Consider the following 25,000-nt stretch of genomic DNA (forward strand, 5'->3'; position numbering starts at 1 on the left):
TAAACACCGGGATTAAAAACCTGGGAATAATCACCCAGAATAAACACCAGGATTAAAAACCTTGGAATAAACACCCAGAATAAATGCCAGGATTAAAAACCTGGGAATAAACATCTGGAATAAACACCAGGACTAAAAACCTGGGAATAAACATCTGGGAATAAACACCGGGAATAAAATCCTGGGAATAAAATCCTGGGAATAAACACTGGGATTAATAACCTGGGAATAAACACTTTGAATAAACACCAGGATTACAAACCTGGGAATAAACACTGGGATTAAAAACCTGGAAATAAACACCCAGAATAAACACCGGGATTAAAAACCTGGAAATAAACACTGGGATTAATAACCTGGGAATAAACACCTGGAACAAACACTGGGATTAAAAACCTGGGAATAATCACCCAGAATAAACATTGGGATTAAAAACCTGGAATTAACACCCGGAATAAACACCAGGATTAAAAACCTGGGAATAAACATCTGGAATAAACACCAGGATTAAAAACCTGGGACTAAACACCCGGATAAACACCAGGATTAAAAGCCTGGGAATAATCACCCAGAATAAACACCAGGATTAAAAACCTGGGAATAAACATCTGGAATAAACACCAGGATTAAAAACCTGAGAATAAACATCTGCAATAACACTGGGATTAAAAACCTGGGAATAAAAAACCCAGAATAAACACCGGGGTTAAAAACCTGGAAATAAACCCACGGAATAAACACCGGGATTACAAACCTGGGAATAAACACCCAGAATAAACACCAGGAATAAAAACCTGGGAATAATCACCCAGAATAAACATTGGGATTAAAAACCTGGGACTAAACACCCGGAATAAACACCAGGATTAAAAACCTGGGAATAAACATCAGGAATAAACACCAGGATTAAAAACCTGGGAATAAACATCTGCAATAACACTGGGATTAAAAACCTGGGAATAAAAACACAGAATAAACACCAGGATTAAAAACCTGGAAATAATCACCTAGAATAAACATTGGGATTAAAAACCTGGGACTAAACACCTGGAATAAACACCAGGATTAAAAACCTGGGAATAAACATCAGGAATAAACACCAGGATTAAAAACCTGGGAATAAACACCCAGAATAAACATTGGGATTAAAAACCTGGGACTAAACACCCGGAATAAACACCAGGATTAAAAACCTGGGAATAAACATCTGCAATAACACTGGGATTAAAAACCTGGGAATAAAAACCCAGAATAAACACCGGGGTTAAAAACCTGGGAATAAACGCACGGAATAAACACCGGGATTACAAACCTGGGAATAAACACCCAGAATAAACACGAGGATTAAAAAACTGAGAATAAACACCCAGAATAAATGCCAGGATTAAAAACCTGGTAATATATTCTGGGATTAGAAACCTGGGAATAAACACCAAGAATAAACCCCAGGATCAAAAGCCTGGGAATAAACATCTGGAATAAACAGCAGGATTACAAACCTGGGAATTACCACCCAGTATAAACACTGCCATTAAAAACCTGGGAATAAACACCCAGAATAAACATCAGGATTACAAACCTGAGAATAAATACCCAGAATAATCACCGGGATTAAAACGCTGGGAATAAACACCCGGAATAAACACCAGGATTAAAAACCTGGGACTAAACACCCGGAATAAACACCAGGATTAAAAACCTGGGACTAAACACCCGGAATAAACACCAGGATTAAAAACCTGGGAATAAACATCAGGAATAAACACCAGGATTAAAAACCTGGGAATAAACATCAGGAATAAACACCAGGATTAAAAACCTGGGAATAATCACCCAGAATAAACATTGGGATTAAAAACCTGGGACTAAACACCCGGAATAAACACCAGGATTAAAAACCTGGGAATAAACATCTGCAATAACACTGGGATTAAAAACCTGGGAATAATCACCCAGAATAAACATTGGGATTAAAAACCTGGAATTAACACCCGGAATAAACACCAGGATTAAAAACCTGGGAATAAACATCTGGAATAAACACCAGGATTAAAAACCTGGGACTAAACACCCGGATAAACACCAGGATTAAAAGCCTGGGAATAATCACCCAGAATAAACACCAGGATTAAAAACCTGGGAATAAACATCTGGAATAAACACCAGGATTAAAAACCTGAGAATAAACATCTGCAATAACACTGGGATTAAAAACCTGGGAATAAAAACCCAGAATAAACACCGGGGTTAAAAACCTGAAAATAAACCCACGGAATAAACACCGGGATTACAAACCTGGGAATAAACACCCAGAATAAACACCAGGAATAAAAACCTGGGAATAATCACCCAGAATAAACATTGGGATTAAAAACCTGGGACTAAACACCCGGAATAAACACCAGGATTAAAAACCTGGGAATAAACATCAGGAATAAACACCAGGATTAAAAACCTGGGAATAAACATCTGCAATAACACTGGGATTAAAAACCTGGGAATAAAAACACAGAATAAACACCAGGATTAAAAACCTGGAAATAATCACCTAGAATAAACATTGGGATTAAAAACCTGGGACTAAACACCTGGAATAAACACCAGGATTAAAAACCTGGGAATAAACATCAGGAATAAACACCAGGATTAAAAACCTGGGAATAAACACCCAGAATAAACATTGGGATTAAAAACCTGGGACTAAACACCCGGAATAAACACCAGGATTAAAAACCTGGGAATAAACATCTGCAATAACACTGGGATTAAAAACCTGGGAATAAAAACCCAGAATAAACACCGGGGTTAAAAACCTGGGAATAAACGCACGGAATAAACACCGGGATTACAAACCTGGGAATAAACACCCAGAATAAACACGAGGATTAAAAAACTGAGAATAAACACCCAGAATAAATGCCAGGATTAAAAACCTGGTAATATATTCTGGGATTAGAAACCTGGGAATAAACACCAAGAATAAACCCCAGGATCAAAAGCCTGGGAATAAACATCTGGAATAAACAGCAGGATTACAAACCTGGGAATTACCACCCAGTATAAACACTGCCATTAAAAACCTGGGAATAAACACCCAGAATAAACATCAGGATTACAAACCTGAGAATAAATACCCAGAATAATCACCGGGATTAAAACGCTGGGAATAAACACCCAGAATAAACACCAGGATTAAAAACCTGGGACTAAACACCCGGAATAAACACCAGGATTAAAAACCTGGGACTAAACACCCGGAATAAACACCAGGATTAAAAACCTGGGAATAAACATCAGGAATAAACACCAGGATTAAAAACCTGGGAATAAACATCAGGAATAAACACCAGGATTAAAAACCTGGGAATAATCACCCAGAATAAACATTGGGATTAAAAACCTGGGACTAAACACCCGGAATAAACACCAGGATTAAAAACCTGGGAATAAACATCTGCAATAACACTGGGATTAAAAACCTGGGAATAATCACCCAGAATAAACATTGGGATTAAAAACCTGGAATTAACACCCGGAATAAACACCAGGATTAAAAACCTGGGAATAAACATCTGGAATAAACACCAGGATTAAAAACCTGGGACTAAACACCCGGATAAACACCAGGATTAAAAGCCTGGGAATAATCACCCAGAATAAACACCAGGATTAAAAACCTGGGAATAAACATCTGGAATAAACACCAGGATTAAAAACCTGAGAATAAACATCTGCAATAACACTGGGATTAAAAACCTGGGAATAAAAACCCAGAATAAACACCGGGGTTAAAAACCTGAAAATAAACCCACGGAATAAACACCGGGATTACAAACCTGGGAATAAACACCCAGAATAAACACCAGGAATAAAAACCTGGGAATAATCACCCAGAATAAACATTGGGATTAAAAACCTGGGACTAAACACCCGGAATAAACACCAGGATTAAAAACCTGGGAATAAACATCAGGAATAAACACCAGGATTAAAAACCTGGGAATAAACATCTGCAATAACACTGGGATTAAAAACCTGGGAATAAAAACACAGAATAAACACCAGGATTAAAAACCTGGAAATAATCACCTAGAATAAACATTGGGATTAAAAACCTGGGACTAAACACCTGGAATAAACACCAGGATTAAAAACCTGGGAATAAACATCAGGAATAAACACCAGGATTAAAAACCTGGGAATAAACACCCAGAATAAACATTGGGATTAAAAACCTGGGACTAAACACCCGGAATAAACACCAGGATTAAAAACCTGGGAATAAACATCTGCAATAACACTGGGATTAAAAACCTGGGAATAAAAACCCAGAATAAACACCGGGGTTAAAAACCTGGGAATAAACGCACGGAATAAACACCGGGATTACAAACCTGGGAATAAACACCCAGAATAAACACGAGGATTAAAAAACTGAGAATAAACACCCAGAATAAATGCCAGGATTAAAAACCTGGTAATATATTCTGGGATTAGAAACCTGGGAATAAACACCAAGAATAAACCCCAGGATCAAAAGCCTGGGAATAAACATCTGGAATAAACAGCAGGATTACAAACCTGGGAATTACCACCCAGTATAAACACTGCCATTAAAAACCTGGGAATAAACACCCAGAATAAACATCAGGATTACAAACCTGAGAATAAATACCCAGAATAATCACCGGGATTAAAACGCTGGGAATAAACACCCAGAATAAACACCAGGATTAAAAACCTGGGACTAAACACCCGGAATAAACACCAGGATTAAAAACCTGGGACTAAACACCCGGAATAAACACCAGGATTAAAAACCTGGGAATAAACATCAGGAATAAACACCAGGATTAAAAACCTGGGAATAAACATCAGGAATAAACACCAGGATTAAAAACCTGGGAATAATCACCCAGAATAAACATTGGGATTAAAAACCTGGGACTAAACACCCGGAATAAACACCAGGATTAAAAACCTGGGAATAAACATCTGCAATAACACTGGGATTAAAAACCTGGGAATAATCACCCAGAATAAACATTGGGATTAAAAACCTGGAATTAACACCCGGAATAAACACCAGGATTAAAAACCTGGGAATAAACATCTGGAATAAACACCAGGATTAAAAACCTGGGACTAAACACCCGGATAAACACCAGGATTAAAAGCCTGGGAATAATCACCCAGAATAAACACCAGGATTAAAAACCTGGGAATAAACATCTGGAATAAACACCAGGATTAAAAACCTGAGAATAAACATCTGCAATAACACTGGGATTAAAAACCTGGGAATAAAAACCCAGAATAAACACCGGGGTTAAAAACCTGAAAATAAACCCACGGAATAAACACCGGGATTACAAACCTGGGAATAAACACCCAGAATAAACACCAGGAATAAAAACCTGGGAATAATCACCCAGAATAAACATTGGGATTAAAAACCTGGGACTAAACACCCGGAATAAACACCAGGATTAAAAACCTGGGAATAAACATCAGGAATAAACACCAGGATTAAAAACCTGGGAATAAACATCTGCAATAACACTGGGATTAAAAACCTGGGAATAAAAACACAGAATAAACACCAGGATTAAAAACCTGGAAATAATCACCTAGAATAAACATTGGGATTAAAAACCTGGGACTAAACACCTGGAATAAACACCAGGATTAAAAACCTGGGAATAAACATCAGGAATAAACACCAGGATTAAAAACCTGGGAATAAACACCCAGAATAAACATTGGGATTAAAAACCTGGGACTAAACACCCGGAATAAACACCAGGATTAAAAACCTGGGAATAAACATCTGCAATAACACTGGGATTAAAAACCTGGGAATAAAAACCCAGAATAAACACCGGGGTTAAAAACCTGGGAATAAACGCACGGAATAAACACCGGGATTACAAACCTGGGAATAAACACCCAGAATAAACACGAGGATTAAAAAACTGAGAATAAACACCCAGAATAAATGCCAGGATTAAAAACCTGGTAATATATTCTGGGATTAGAAACCTGGGAATAAACACCAAGAATAAACCCCAGGATCAAAAGCCTGGGAATAAACATCTGGAATAAACAGCAGGATTACAAACCTGGGAATTACCACCCAGTATAAACACTGCCATTAAAAACCTGGGAATAAACACCCAGAATAAACATCAGGATTACAAACCTGAGAATAAATACCCAGAATAATCACCGGGATTAAAACGCTGGGAATAAACACCCAGAATAAACACCAGGATTAAAAACCTGGGACTAAACACCCGGAATAAACACCAGGATTAAAAACCTGGGACTAAACACCCGGAATAAACACCAGGATTAAAAACCTGGGAATAAACATCAGGAATAAACACCAGGATTAAAAACCTGGGAATAAACATCAGGAATAAACACCAGGATTAAAAACCTGGGAATAATCACCCAGAATAAACATTGGGATTAAAAACCTGGGACTAAACACCCGGAATAAACACCAGGATTAAAAACCTGGGAATAAACATCTGCAATAACACTGGGATTAAAAACCTGGGAATAATCACCCAGAATAAACATTGGGATTAAAAACCTGGGACTAAACACCCGGAATAAACACCAGGATTAAAAACCTGGGAATAAACATCTGCAATAACACTGGGATTAAAAACCTGGGAATAAAAACCCAGAATAAACACCGGGGTTAAAAACCTGGGAATAAACCCACGGAGTAAACACCGGGATTACAAACCTGGGAATAAACACCCAGAATAAACACCAGGATTAAAAACCTGGGAATAATCACCCAGAATAAACATTGGGATTAAAAACCTGGGACTAAACACCCGGAATAAACACCAGGATTAAAAATCTGGCAATATTCACCCAGAATAAACATTGGGATTAAAAACCTGGGACTAAACACCCAGAATAAACACCAGGATTAAAAATCTGGGAGTAAACGCCCAGAATAAATGCCAGGATTAAAAACCTGGGAATAAATTCTGGGATTAGAAACCTGGGAATAAACACCAAGAATAAACCCCAGGATCAAAAACCTGGGAATAAACATCTGGAATAAACACCAGGATTAAAAACCTGGAAATAAACACCAGGATTAAAAACCTGGGAATTACCACCCAGAATAAACACTGCCATTAAAAACCTGGGAATTACCACCCAGAATAAACACTGCCATTAAAAACCTGGGAATTACCACCCAGAATAAACATTGCCATTACAAACCTGGGAATAAACACCCAGAATAAACACTGGGATTAAAAACCTGGGAATAAACACCAGGATTACAAACCTGGGAATTACCACCCAGAATAAACACTGCCATTAAAAACCTGGGAATTACCACCCAGAATAAACACTGGGATTAAAAACCTGGGAATAAACACCAGGATTACAAACCTGGGAATTACCACCCAGAATAAACATTGCCATTAAAAACCTGGGAATAAACACCCAGAATAAACACTGGGATTAAAAACCTGGGAATAAAACCAGGATTAAAAACCTGGGAATACACACCCGGAATAAACAGCTGGGAATAAAAACATGGGAATAAACAACCGAGAATAACCACCCAGGATTGAACGCTCCAGTAATTAAATACTCTATAATAAATACCCAGGATTAAAAACCTGGATATAAATATTTTGGAATAAACACCCAGAACAAACACCCGAAATTAAAATTATCTGATCAAATAACCCAGAACAAAGACTTGGAAGTAAACACCTCAGAAATCAAAACCTGGGAATAGGCATCCTGGAATCAAAACCTGGAATTAACCAGCCAGGAATAATCAGCCAGGAATTGGACAGTGAGAGATGGACAAGGAGGAAACAGCCGGGAATTGGACAGGGAGAGAGGGAAGGGAGTAAACAGACGGGAATTGGACAGGGAGAGAGGGAAGGGAGTAAACAGCCGGGAATTGGACAGGGAGAGAGGGAAGGGAGTAAACAGCTGGGAATTGGACAGGGAGAGAGGGAAGTGAGTAAACAGCTGGGAATTGGACAGGGAGAGAGGGAAGGGAGTAAACAGCCGGGAATTGGACAGGGAGAGAGGGAAGTGAGTAAACAGACGGGAATTGGACAGGGAGAGAGGGAAGTGAGTAAACAGTCGGGAATTGGACAGGGAGAGAGGGAAGGGAGTAAACACCTGGGAATTGGACAGGGAGAGAGGGAAGGGAGTAAACAGCTGGGAATTGGACAGGGAAAGAGGGAAGGGAGTAAACAGCTGGGAATTGGACAGGGAGAGAGGGAAGGGAGAAAACAGCTGGGAATTGGACAGGGAAAGAGGGAAGGGAGTAAACAGCTGGGAATTGGACAGGGAGAGAGGGAAGGGAGTAAACAGCTGGGAATTGGACAGGGAAAGAGGGAAGGGAGTAAACAGCTGGGAATTGGACAGGGAGAGAGGGAAGGGAGTAAACAGCTGGGAATTGGACAGGGAGAGAGGGAAGGGAGTAAACAGCCGGGAATTGGACAGCGGGAGAGGGAAGGGAGTAAACAGCCGGGAATTGGACAGGGAGAGAGGGAAGGGAGTAAACAGCTGGGAATTGGACCGGGAGAGAGGGAAGGGAGTAAACAGATGGGAATTGGACCGGGAGAGAGGGAAGGGAGTAAACAGCTGGGAATTGGACAGGGAGAGAGTGAAGGGAGTAAACAGTCGGGAATTGGACAGGGAGAGAGGGAAGGGAGTAAACAGATGGGAATTGGACCGGGAGAGAGGGAAGGGAGTAAACAGTCGGGAATTGGACAGGGAGAGAGGGAAGGGAGTAAACACCTGGGAATTGGACAGGGAGAGAGGGAAGGGAGTAAACAGATGGGAATTGGACAAGGAGAGAGGGAAGGGAGTAAACAGCTGGGAATTGGACAGGGAGATAGGGAAGGGAGAAAACAGTCGGGAATTGGACAGGGAGAGATGGAAGGGAGTAAACAGCTGGGAATTGGACAGGGAGAGAGGGAAGGGAGTAAACACCTGGGAATTGGACAGGGAGAGAGGGAAGGGAGTAAACAGCTGGGAATTGGACAGGGAGAGATGGAAGGGAGTAAACAGCTGGGAATTGGACAGGGAGAGAGGGAAGGGAGTAAACAGCTGGGAATTGGACAGGGAGAGAGGGAAGGGAGTAAACAGTCGGGAAGTGGGCAGGGAGAGAGTGAAGGGAGTAAATAGCCGGGAATTGGACAGGGAGAGAGGGAAGGGAGTAAACAGCTGGGAATTGGACAGGGAGAGAGGGAAGGGAGTAAACAGCTGGGAATTGGACAGGGAGAGAGGGAAGGGAGTAAACAGTCGGGAAGTGGGCAGGGAGAGAGTGAAGGGAGTAAATAGCCGGGAATTGGACAGGGAGAGAGGGAAGGGAGTAAACAGCTGGGAATTGGACAGGGAGAGAGGGAAGGGAGTAAACAGCTGGGAATTGGACAGGGAGAGAGGGAAGGGAGTAAACAGCTGGGAATTGGACAGGGAGAGAGGGAAGGGAGTAAACAGCTGGGAATTGGACAGGGAGAGAGGGAAGGGAGTAAACAGCTGGGAATTGGACAGGGAGAGAGGGAAGGGAGTAAACAGCTGGGAATTGGACAGGGAAAGAGGGAAGGGAGTAAACAGCTGGGAATTGGACAGGGAGAGAGGGAAGGGAGTAAACAGTCGGGAATTGGACAGCGGGAGAGGGAAGGGAGTAAACAGCAGGGAATTGGACAGGGAAAGAGGGAAGGGAGTAAACAGCTGGGAATTGGACAGGGAGAGAGGGAAGGGAGTAAACAGCAGGGAATTGGACAGGGAGAGAGGGAAGGGAGTAAACAGCTGGGAATTGGACAGGGAGAGAGGGAAGGGAGTAAACAGCAGGGAATTGGACAGGGAAAGAGGGAAGGGAGTAAACAGCTGGGAATTGGACAGGGAGAGAGGGAAGGGAGTAAACAGCCGGGAATTGGACAGGGAGAGAGGGAAGGGAGTAAACAGCTAGGAATTGGACAGGGAGAGAGGGAAGGGAGTAAACAGCTGGGAATTGGACAGGGAGAGAGGGAAGGGAGTAAACAGCAGGGAATTGGACAGGGAGAGAGGGAAGGGAGTAAACAGCTGGGAATTGGACAGGGAGAGAGGGAAGGGAGTAAACAGCTGGGAATTGGACAGGGAGAGAGGGAAGGGAGTAAACAGCAGGGAATTGGACAGGGAGAGAGGGAAGGGAGTAAACAGCTGGGAATTGGACAGGGAGAGAGGGAAGGGAGTAAACAGCAGGGAATTGGACAGGGAGAGAGGGAAGGGAGTAAACAGCTGGGAATTGGACAGGGAGAGAGGGAAGGGAGTAAACAGCAGGGAATTGGACAGGGAAAGAGGGAAGGGAGTAAACAGCTGGGAATTGGACAGGGAGAGATGGAAGGGAGCAAACAGCAGGGAATTGGACAGGGAAAGAGGGAAGGGAGTAAACAGCTGGGAATTGGACAGGGAGAGATGGAAGGGAGCAAACAGCTGGGAATTGGACAGGGAGAGAGGGAAGGGAGTAAACAGCTGGGAATTGGACAGGGAAAGAGGGAAGGGAGTAAACAGCTGGGAATTAGACAGGGAGAGAGGGAAGGGAGTAAACAGATGGGAATTGGACAGGGAGAGAGGGAAGTGAGTAAACAGTCGGGAATTGGACAGGGAGAGAGGGAAGGGAGTAAACAGCAGGGAATTGGACAGGGAAAGAGGGAAGGGAGTAAACAGCTGGGAATTGGACAGGGAGAGATGGAAGGGAGTAAACAGCTGGGAATTGGACAGGGAGAGAGGGAAGGGAGTAAACAGCTGGGAATTGGACAGGGAGAGAGGGAAGGGAGTAAACAGTCGGGAAGTGGGCAGGGAGAGAGTGAAGGGAGTAAATAGCCGGGAATTGGACAGGGAGAGAGGGAAGGGAGTAAACAGCCAGGAATTGGACAGGGAGAGAGGGAAGGGAGTAAACAGCTGGGAATTGGACAGGGAGAGAGGGAAGGGAGTAAACAGCTGGGAATTGGACAGGGAGAGAGGGAAGGGAGTAAACAGCTGGGAATTGGACAGGGAGAGAGGGAAGGGAGTAAACAGCTGGGAATTGGACAGGGAGAGAGGGAAGGGAGTAAACAGCTGGGAATTGGACAGGGAGAGAGGGAAGGGAGTAAACTGCTGGGAATTGGACAGGGAGAGAGGGAAGGGAGTAAACAGCCGGGAATTGGACAGGGAGAGAGGGAAGGGAGTAAACAGCTGGGAATTGGACAGGGAGAGAGGGAAGGGAGTAAACAGCTGGGAATTGGACAGGGAGAGAGGGAAGGGAGTAAACAGCCGGGAATTGGACAGGGAGAGAGGGAAGGGAGTAAACAGCCGGGAATTGGACAGGGAGAGAGGGAAGGGAGTAAACAGCTGGGAATTGGACAGGGAGAGAGGGAAGGGAGTAAACAGCAGGGAATTGGACAGGGAGAGAGGGAAGGGAGTAAACAGCTGGGAATTGGACAGGGAGAGAGGGAAGGGAGTAAACAGCTGGGAATTGGACAGGGAGAGAGGGAAGGGAGTAAACAGCAGGGAATTGGACAGGGAGAGAGGGAAGGGAGTAAACAGCTGGGAATTGGACAGGGAGAGAGGGAAGGGAGTAAACAGCAGGGAATTGGACAGGGAGAGAGGGAAGGGAGTAAACAGCTGGGAATTGGACAGGGAGAGAGGGAAGGGAGTAAACAGCCGGGAATTGGACAGGGAGAGAGGGAATGGAGTAAACAGCTGGGAATTGGACAGGGAGAGAGGGAAGGGAGTAAACAGCTGGGAATTGGACAGGGAGAGAGGGAAGGGAGTAAACAGCAGGGAATTGGACAGGGAGAGAGGGAAGGGAGTAAACAGCTGGGAATTGGACAGGGAGAGAGGGAAGGGAGTAAACAGCAGGGAATTGGACAGGGAGATAGGGAAGGGAGTAAACAGCTGGGAATTGGACAGGGAGAGAGGGAAGGGAGTAAACAGCTGGGAATTGGACAGGGTGAGAGGGAAGGGAGTAAACAGCCGGGAATTGGACAGGGAGAGAGGGAAGGGAGTAAACAGCAGGGAATTGGACAGGGAGAGAGGGAAGGGAGTAAACAGCTGGGAATTGGACAGGGAGAGAGGGAAGGGAGTAAACAGCAGGGAATTGGACAGGGAGATAGGGAAGGGAGTAAACAGCTGGGAATTGGACAGGGAGAGAGGGAAGGGAGTAAACAGCCGGGAATTGGACAGGGAGAGAGGGAAGGGAGTAAACAGCTGGGAATTGGACAGGGAGAGAGGGAAGGGAGTAAACAGCTGGGAATTGGACAGGGAGAGAGGGAAGTGAGTAAACAGCCAGGAATTGGACAGGGAGAGAGGGAAGGGAGTAAACAGCAGGGAATTGGACAGGGAGATAGGGAAGGGAGTAAACAGCTGGGAATTGGACAGGGAGAGCGGGAAGGGAGTAAACAGCTGGGAATTGGACAGGGTGAGAGGGAAGGGAGTAAACAGCTGGGAATTGGACAGGGAGAGAGGGAAGGGAGTAAACAGCTGGGAATTGGACAGGGAGAGAGGGAAGGGAGTAAACAGCTGGGAATTGGACAGGGAGAGAGGGAAGGGAGTAAACAGCAGGGAATTGGACAGGGAGATAGGGAAGGGAGTAAACAGCTGGGAATTGGACAGGGTGAGAGGGAAGGGAGTAAACAGCCGGGAATTGGACAGGGAGAGAGGGAAGGGAGTAAACAGATGGGAATTGGACAGGGAGAGAGGGAAGGGAGTAAACAGCTGGGAATTGGACAGGGAGAGAGGGAAGGGAGTAAACAGCTGGGAATTGGACAGGGAGAGAGGGAAGGGAGTAAACAGTCGGGAATTGGACAGGGTGAGAGGGAAGGGAGTAAACAGCCGGGAATTGGACAGGGAGAGAGGGAAGGGAGTAAACAGATGGGAATTGGACAGGGAGAGAGGGAAGGGAGTAAACACCTGGGAATTGGACAGGGAGAGAGGGAAGGGGGTAAACAGCTGGGAATTGGACAGTGAGAGAGGGAAGGGAGTAAACAGCAGGGAATTGGACAGGGAGAGAGGGAAGGGAGTAAACAGCTGGGAATTGGACAGGGAGAGAGGGAAGGGAGTAAACAGCAGGGAATTGGACAGGGAGATAGGGAAGGGAGTAAACAGCTGGGAATTGGACAGGGAGAGAGGGAAGGGAGTAAACAGCTGGGAATTGGACAGGGTGAGAGGGAAGGGAGTAAACAGCCGGGAATTGGACAGGGAGAGAGGGAAGGGAGTAAACAGCAGGGAATTGGACAGGGAGAGAGGGAAGGGAGTAAACAGCAGGGAATTGGACAGGGAGAGAGGGAAGGGAGTAAACAGCTGGGAATTGGACAGGGAGAGAGGGAAGGGAGTAAATAGCTGGGAAGTGGACAGGGAGAGAGGGAAGGGAGTAAACACCTGGGAATTGGACAGGGAGAGAGGGAAGGGAGTAAACAGCAGGGAATTGGACAGGGAAAGAGGGAAGGGAGTAAACAGCTGGGAATTGGACAGGGAGAGAGGGAAGGGAGTAAACAGCTGGCAATTGGACAGGGAGAGAGGGAAGGGAGTAAACAGCCGGGAATTGGACAGGGAGAGAGGGAAGGGAGTAAACAGCCGGGAATTGGACAGGGAGAGAGGGAAGGGAGTAAACAGCTGGGAATTGGACAGGGAGAGAGGGAAGGGAGTAAACAGCCGGGAATTGGACAGGGAGAGAGGGAAGGGAGTAAACAGCTGGGAATTGGACAGGGAGAGAGGGAAGGGAGTAAACAGCTGGGAATTGGACAGGGAGAGAGGGAAGGGAGTAAACAGCTGGGAATTGGACAGGGAGAGATGGAAGGGAGTAAACAGATGGGAATTGGACAGGGAGAGAGGGAAGGGAGTAAACAGCCGGGAATTGGACAGGGAGAGAGGGAAGGGAGCAAACAGCTGGGAATTGGACAGGGAGAGATGGAAGGGAGTAAACAGATGGGAATTGGACAGGGAGAGAGGGAAGGGAGTAAACAGCCGGGAATTGGACAGGGAGAGAGGGAAGGGAGCAAACAGCTGGGAATTGGACAGGGAGTGAGGGAAGGGAGTAAACACCTGGGAATTGGACAGGGAGAGAGGGAAGGGAGTAAACACCTGGGAATTGGACAGGGAGAGAGGGAAGGGAGTAAACAGCCGGGAATTGGACAGGGAGAGATGGAAGGGAGCAAACAGCTGGGAATTGGACAGGGAGAGATGGAAGGGAGCAAACAGCTGGGAATTGGACAGGGAGAGAGGGAAGGGAGTAAACAGCAGGGAATTGGACAGGGAGAGAGGGAAGGGAGTAAACAGCTGGCAATTGGACAGGGAGAGAGGGAAGGGAGTAAACAGCTGGGAATTGGACAGGGAGAGATGGAAGGGAGCAAACAGCTGGGAATTGGACAGGGAGAGAGGGAAGGGAGTAAACAGCAGGGAATTGGACAGGGAGAGAGGGAAGGGAGTAAACACCTGGGAATTGGACAGGGAGAGAGGGAAGGGAGTAAACAGCTGGCAATTGGACAGGGAGAGAGGGAAGGGAGTAAACAGCTGGGAATTGGACAGGGAGAGATGGAAGGGAGCAAACAGCCGGGAATTGGACAGGGAGAGATGGAAGGGAGCAAACAGCTGGGAATTGGACAGGGAGAGAGGGAAGGGAGTAAACAGCAGGGAATTGGACAGGGAGAGAGGGAAGGGAGTAAACACCTGGGAATTGGACAGGGAGAGAGGGAAGGGAGTAAACAGCTGGCAATTGGACAGGGAGAGAGGGAAGGGAGTAAACAGCTGGGAATTGGACAGGGAGAGAGGGAGGGGATTAAACAGATGGGAATTGGACAGGGAGAGATGGAAGTGAGTAAACAGTCGGGAATTGGACAGGGAGAGAGGGAAGGGAGAAAACAGCCGGGAATTGGACAGGGAGAGAGGGAAGTGAGTTAACACCTGGGAATTGGACAGGGAGAGAGGGAAGGGAGTAAACAGCTGGGAATTGGACAGGGAGAGAGGGAAGGGAGTAAACACCTGGGAATTGGACAGGGAGAGAGGGAAGGGAGTAAACAGCTGGGAATTGGGCAGGGAGAGAGGGAAGGGAGTAAACAGCAGGGAATTGGACAGGGAGACAGGGAAGGGAGTAAACAGCCGGGAACAGGACAGGGAGAGAGGGAAGGGTTATCCTGTGTTTTGTTAGCGAGAGCCTACCTGTTTCGTAGTAATCATAAACCTTTACAAATGCAGGCTGTAGATTTTCCACCACAAAATTCTGAGTGACATCAATGGATAACTGGATGAGACGATTTGATTCCATCTGGAGAGAGAAACGGGGACATTCCCAGAGAAAAAGAGAGTTTTCCCAAAAAACACTGATCCAAAACACAACCCAAACATCACAACACACATCACAACACACATCACAACACACATCACAACCCAAACATCACAACCCAAACATCACAACCCAAACATCACAACCCAAACATCACAACCCACATCACAACACACATCACAACCCAAACATCACAACACACATCACAACCCACATCACAACCCAAACATCACAACACACATCACAACCCACATCACAACCCAAACATCACAACACACATCACAACCCACATCACAACCCACACATCACAACCCACATCACAACACACATCACAACCCACATCACAACCCACATCACAACCCACATCATAACCCACATCACAACACACATCACAACACACATCACAACCCACATCACAACCCACATCACAACCCACATCACAACACACATCACAACCCACATCACAACCCACATCACAACACACATCACAACCCAAACATCACAACACACATCACAACCCAAACATCACAACACACATCACAACCCACATCACAACACACATCACAACCCAAACATCACAACACACATCACAACCCAAACATCACAACACACATCACAACCCACATCACAACACACATCACAACACACATCACAACACACATCACAACCCAAACATCACAACCCAAACATCACAACACACATCACAACACACATCACAACCCACATCACAACCCACATCACAACCCACATCACAACCCACATCACAACACACATCACAACACACATCACAACCCAAATATCACAACACACATCACAACCCACATCACAACCCACATCACAACCCACATCACAACCCACATCACAACACACATCACAACCCACATCACAACCCACATCACAACCCACATCACAACACACATCACAACCCACATCACAACCCAAACATCACAACACACATCACAACACACATCACAACACACATCACAACACCCATCACAACCCACATCACAACACACATCACAACCCACATCACAACACACATCACAACCCACATCACAGCCCAAACATCACAACAAACATCACAACAAACATCACAACACACATCACAACACACATCACAACACCCATCACAACACACATCACAACACACATCACAACACACATCACAACCGAAACATCACAACACACATCACAACCCACATCACAACACACATCACAACCCAAACATCACAACACACATCACAACCCAAACATCACAACACACATCACAACCCAAACATCACAACAAACATCACAACCCAAACATCACAACCCAAATATCACAACCCAAACATCAAAACACACATCACAACCCACATCACAACCCACATCACAACACACATCACAACACACATCACAACCCACATCACAACCCACATCACAACACACATCACAACACACATCACAACACACATCACAACCCACATCACAACCGAAACATCACAACCCACATCACAACCCACATCACAACACACATCACAACCCAAACATCACAACACACATCACAACCCAACATCACAACACACATCACAACCCAAACATCACAACACACATCACAACCCACATCACAACCCACATCACAACCCACATCACAACCCACATCACAACACACATCACAACACACATCACAACACACATCACAACCCACATCACAACACACATCACAACACACATCACAACACACATCACAACCCAAACATCACAACACACATCACAACACACATCACAACACACATCACAACCCACATCACAACACACATCACAACACACATCACAACCGAAACATCACAACACACATCACAACCCACATCACAACACACATCACAACCCAAACATCACAACACACATCACAACCCAAACATCACAACACACATCACAACCCAAACATCACAACCCACATCACAACCCACATCACAACACACATCACAACCCACATCACAACCCACATCACAACCCACATCACAACCCACATCACAACCCACATCACAACACACATCACAACACACATCACAACACACATCACAACACACATCACAACACACATCACAACCCAAACATCACAACCCAAACATCACAACACACATCACAACCCACATCACAACCCACACATCACAACCCACACATCACAACCCACACATCACAATACACATCACAACCCACATCATAACCCACATCACAACCCAAACATCACAACCCACATCACAACCCACATCACAACCCACATCACAACCCAAACATCACAACCCACATCACAACCCACATCACAACCCACATCACAACCCACATCACAACCCACATCACAACACACATCACAACACACATCACAACACACATCACAACCCACATCACAACCCACATCACAACCCACATCACAACACACATCACAACCCAAACATCACAACCCACATCACAACCCACATCACAACCCACATCACAATACACATCACAAGCCACATCATAACCCAAACATCACAACACACATCACAACACACATCACAACCCACATCACAACCCACATCACAACACACATCACAACCCACATCATAACCCAAACATCACAATACACATCACAATACACATCACAATACACATCACAATACACATCACAACACACATCACAACACACATCACAACACACATCACAACACACATCACAACCCACATCACAACACACATCACAACCCACATCACAACACACATCACAACACACATCATAACCCAAACATCACAATACACATCACAACACACATCACAACACACATCACAACACACATCACAACACACATCACAACCCACATCACAACCCAAACATCACAACCCAAACATCACAACCCAAACATCACAACACACATCACAATACACATCACAATACACATCACAACCCACATCATAACACAAACATCACAATACACATCACAATACACATCACAACACACATCACAACACACATCACAACCCACACATCACAACCCACACATCACAACACACATCACAACACACATCACAACACACATCACAACCCACATCACAACCCACATCACAACCCACATCACAACTCACATCACAACACACATCACAACACACATCACAACACACATCACAACACACATCACAACCCACATCACAACCCACATCACAACACACATCACAATACACATCACAACCCACATCATAACCCACATCACAACCCACATCACAACCCAAACATCACAACCCACATCACAACGCACATCAAAACACACATCACAACCGACATCACAACCCACATCACAACACACATCACAACACACATCACAACCCACATCACAACCTAAACATCACAACCCAAACATCACAACACACATCACAACCCACATCACAACCCACATCACAACCCACATCACAACCCACATCACAACCCACATCACAACACACATCACAATACACATCACAATACACATCACAATACACATCACAACACACATCACAACCCACATCACAACCCAAACATCACAACCCACATCACAACCCACATCACAACCCACATCACAACCCACATCACAACACACATCACAACACACATCACAACCCACATCACAACCCACATCACAACCCAAACATCACAACCCACATCACAACCCACATCACAACCCACATCACAACCCACATCACAACCCAAACATCACAACTCACATCACAATACAAATCACAAGCCACATCATAACCCAAACATCACAACACACATCACAACACACATCACAACACACATTACAACCCACATCACAACCCACATCACAACCCACATCACAACCCAAACATCACAACCCAAACATCACAACCCAAACATCACAACCCAAACATCACAACCCAAACATCACAATACACATCACAATACACATCACAACCCACATCATAACCCAAACATCACAATACACATCACAACACACATCACAACACACATCACAACATACATCACAACACACATCACAACACACATCACAACCCACATCACAACACACATCACAACACACATCACAACACACATCACAACACACAGCACAACACACATCACAACACACATCACAACACACATCACAACATACATCACAACACACATCACAACCCACATCACAACACACATCACAACCCACATCACAACACACATCACAACACACATCACAACCCACATCACAACACACATCACAACACACATCACAACACACATCACAACCCACATCACAACCCACATCACAACCCACATCACAACACACATCACAACCCACATCACAACACACATCACAACCCACACATCACAACACACATCACAACCCACATCACAACCCACATCACAACCCACATCACAACACACATCACAACCCACATCACAACCCACATCACAACACACATCACAACCCACATCACAACCCAAACATCACAACCCAAACATCACAACACACATCACAACACACATCACAACACACATCACAACACACATCACAACACACATCACAACACACATCACAACACACGTCACAACACACATCACAACACACATCACAACACACATCACAACATACATCACAACACACATCACAACACACATCACAACCCAAACATCACAACCCAAACATCACAACCCAAACATCACAACACACATCACAATACACATCACAATACACATCACAACCCACATCATAACACAAACATCACAATACACATCACAATACACATCACAACACACATCACAACACACATCACAACCCACACATCACAACCCACACATCACAACACACATCACAACACACATCACAACACACATCACAACCCACATCACAACCCACATCACAACCCACATCACAACTCACATCACAACACACATCACAACACACATCACAACACACATCACAACACACATCACAACCCACATCACAACACACATCACAACACACATCACAATACACATCACAACCCACATCATAACCCACATCACAACCCACATCACAACCCAAACATCACAACCCACATCACAACGCACATCAAAACACACATCACAACCGACATCACAACCCACATCACAACACACATCACAACACACATCACAACCCACATCACAACCTAAACATCACAACCCAAACATCACAACACACATCACAACCCACATCACAACCCACATCACAACCCACATCACAACCCACATCACAACCCACATCACAACACACATCACAATACACATCACAATACACATCACAATACACATCACAACACACATCACAACCCACATCACTACCCAAACATCACAACCCACATCACAACCCACATCACAACCCACATCACAACCCACATCACAACACACATCACAACACACATCACAACCCACATCACAACCCACATCACAACCCAAACATCACAACCCACATCACAACCCACATCACAACCCACATCACAACCCACATCACAACCCACATCACAACCCAAACATCACAACTCACATCACAATACAAATCACAAGCCACATCATAACCCAAACATCACAACACACATCACAACACACATCACAACACACATTACAACCCACATCACAACCCACATCACAACCCACATCACAACCCAAACATCACAACCCAAACATCACAACCCAAACATCACAACCCAAACATCACAACCCAAACATCACAATACACATCACAATACACATCACAACCCACATCATAACCCAAACATCACAATACACATCACAACACACATCACAACACACATCACAACATACATCACAACACACATCACAACACACATCACAACCCACATCACAACACACATCACAACACACATCACAACACACATCACAACACACAGCACAACACACATCACAACACACATCACAACACACATCACAACATACATCACAACACACATCACAACCCACATCAGAACACACATCACAACCCACATCACAACACACATCACAACACACATCACAACCCACATCACAACACACATCACAACACACATCACAACACACATCACAACACACATCACAACCCACATCACAACCCACATCACAACCCACATCACAACACACATCACAACCCACATCACAACACACATCACAACCCAAACATCACAACACACATCACAACCCACATCACAACCCACATCACAACCCACATCACAACACACATCACAACCCACATCACAACCCACATCACAACACACATCACAACCCACATCACAACCCAAACATCACAACCCAAACATCACAACACACATCACAACACACATCACAACACACATCACAACACACATCACAACACACATCACAACACACATCACAACACACGTCACAACACACATCACAACCCACACATCACAACACACATCACAACACACATCACAACCCACATCACAACACACATCACAACACACATCACAATAAACATCACAACACACATCACAACCCACACATCACAACACACATCACAACACACATCACAATACACATCACAACACACATCACAACACACATCACAACACACATCACAACCCACATCACAACACACATCACAACATACATCACAACCCACACATCACAACCCACATCACAACACACATCACAACACACGTCACAACACACATCACAACACACATCACAACACACATCACAACATACATCACAACACACATCACAACCCACACATCACAACCCACACATCACAACACACATCTCAACCAACATCACAACACACATCACAACCCAAACATCACAACACACATCACAACCCACATCACAACACACATCACAACCCAAACATCACAACACACATCACAACCCAAACATCACAACACACATCACAACCCAAACATCACAACAAACATCACAACCCAAACATCACAACACACATCACAACACACATCACAACACACATCACAACACACATCACAACACACATCACAACACACATCACAACCCACACATCACAACACACATCACAACACACATCACAACACACATCACAACCCACATCACAACACACATCACAATACACATCACAACCCACATCATAACCCAAACATCACAACACACATCACAACACACATCACAACACACATCACAACCCACATCACAACCCACATCACAACACACATCACAACCCAAACATCACAACCCAAACATCACAACACACATCACAACACACATCACAACACACATCACAACACACATCACAACACACATCACAACCCACATCACAACCCACATCACAACCCACATCACAACACACATCACAACCCACATCACAACCCACATCACAACCCACATCACAACACACATCACAATAAACATCACAGTACACATCACAATACACATCACAACACACATCACAATAAACATCACAACCCACATCACAACCCACATCACAACACACATCACAACACACATCACAACACACATCACAACACACATCACAACCCACACATCACAACACACATCACAACACACATCACAACACACATCACAACACACATCACAACCCACACATCACAACACACATCACAACACACATCACAACACACATCACAACACACATCACAACACACATCACAACACACATCACAACCCACACATCACAACCCACACATCACAACCCACACATCACAACACACATCTCAACCAACATCACAACACACATCACAACCCAAACATCACAACACACATCACAACCCACATCACAACACACATCACAACCCAAACATCACAACACACATCACAACCCAAACATCACAACAAACATCACCAACCCAAACATCACAACCCAAACATCACAACCCAAACATCACAACCCAAACATCACAACCCACATCACAACCCACATCACAACCCACATCACAACCCACATCACAACCCACATCACAACCCACATCACAACCCAAACATCACAACCCAAACATCACAACACACATCACAACCCACATCACAACCCACATCCCAACACACATCCCAACACACATCCCAACACACATCACAACCCACATCACAACCCACATCACAACCCACATCACAACCCACATCACAACACACATCACAACCCACATCACAACCCAAACATCACAACACACATCACAGCCCAAACATGACAACACACATCACAGCCCAAACATCACAACAAACATCACAACCCAAACATCACAACCCAAACATCACAACCCAAACATCACAACCCAAACATCACAACACACATCACAACACACATCACAACCCACATCACAACCCACATCACAACCCACATCACAACCCACATCACAACACACATCACAACCCACATCACAACCCACATCACAACCCAAACATCACAACACACATCACAACACACATCACAACCCAAACATCACAACAAACATCACAACAAACATCACAACCAAAACATCACAACCCAAACATCACAACCCAAACATCACAACCCAAACATCACAACCCAAACATCACAACCCACATCACAACCCACATCACAACCCAAACATCACAACCCAAACATCACAACCCAAACATCACAACCCAAACATCACAACAAACATCACAACAAACATCACAACAAACATCACAACCCAAACATCACAACCCAAACATCACAACACACATCACAACACACATCACAACACACATCACAACACACATCACAACCCACACACCACAACCCACACATCACAACCCACACATCACAACCCACACATCACAACCCACACATCACAACCCACACATCACAACCCACACATCACAACCCAAACATCACAACACACATCACAACACACATCACAACCCACACATCACAACCCACACATCACAACACACATCACAACCCACATCACAACCCGCATCACAACCCACATCACAACCCACATCACAACCCACATCACAACCCACATCACAACACACATCACAACCCACACATCACAACACACATCACAACCCACATCACAACCCACATCACAACCCACATCACAACCCACATCACAACCCACATCACAACCCACATCACAACACACATCACAACACACATCACAACCCACACATCACAACACGCATCACAACCCGCATCACAACCCGCATCACAACCCGCATCACAACCCGCATCACAACCCACATCACAACCCACATCACAACCCACATCACAACACACATCACAACCCACACATCACAACACACATCACAACACACATCACAATACACATCACAACCCGCATCACAACCCGCATCACAACCCGCATCACAACCCACATCACAACCCACATCACAACACACATCACAACCCACACATCACAACACACATCACAACACACATCACAATACACATCACAACCCACATCACAACCCACATCACAACCCACATCACAACCCACATCACAACCCACATCACAACACACATCACAACCCACACATCACAACACACATCACAACACACATCACAATACACATCACAACCCACATCACAACCCACATCACAACCCACATCACAACACACATCACAACCCACATCACAACACACATCACAACACACATCACAACACACATCACAACACACATCACAACCCACATCACAACCCACATCACAACACACAGCACAATACACACATCACAACCCACATCACAACGCACATCACAACGCACATCACAACGCACATCAC

At 44.9% G+C, this 25,000-nt stretch overlaps 1 protein-coding gene across 1 annotated transcript in view; it reads right to left on the reverse strand.

The window, feature by feature from the left end:
- Positions 1-25,000, reverse strand: part of LOC137364486 (murinoglobulin-1-like) — a 69,180-nt gene that overhangs the window by 5,594 nt on the left and 38,586 nt on the right. The window contains exon 10 of the mRNA XM_068027673.1: positions 15,184-15,289. Coding sequence (XP_067883774.1) covers positions 15,184-15,289 — 106 coding nt within the window. The remainder of the gene's footprint in view (positions 1-15,183; positions 15,290-25,000) is intronic.

This window comes from Heterodontus francisci, unplaced genomic scaffold, assembly GCF_036365525.1.
Source record: "Heterodontus francisci isolate sHetFra1 unplaced genomic scaffold, sHetFra1.hap1 HAP1_SCAFFOLD_1281, whole genome shotgun sequence".
In the NCBI taxonomy this organism is placed as follows: Eukaryota; Metazoa; Chordata; class Chondrichthyes; order Heterodontiformes; family Heterodontidae; genus Heterodontus; species Heterodontus francisci.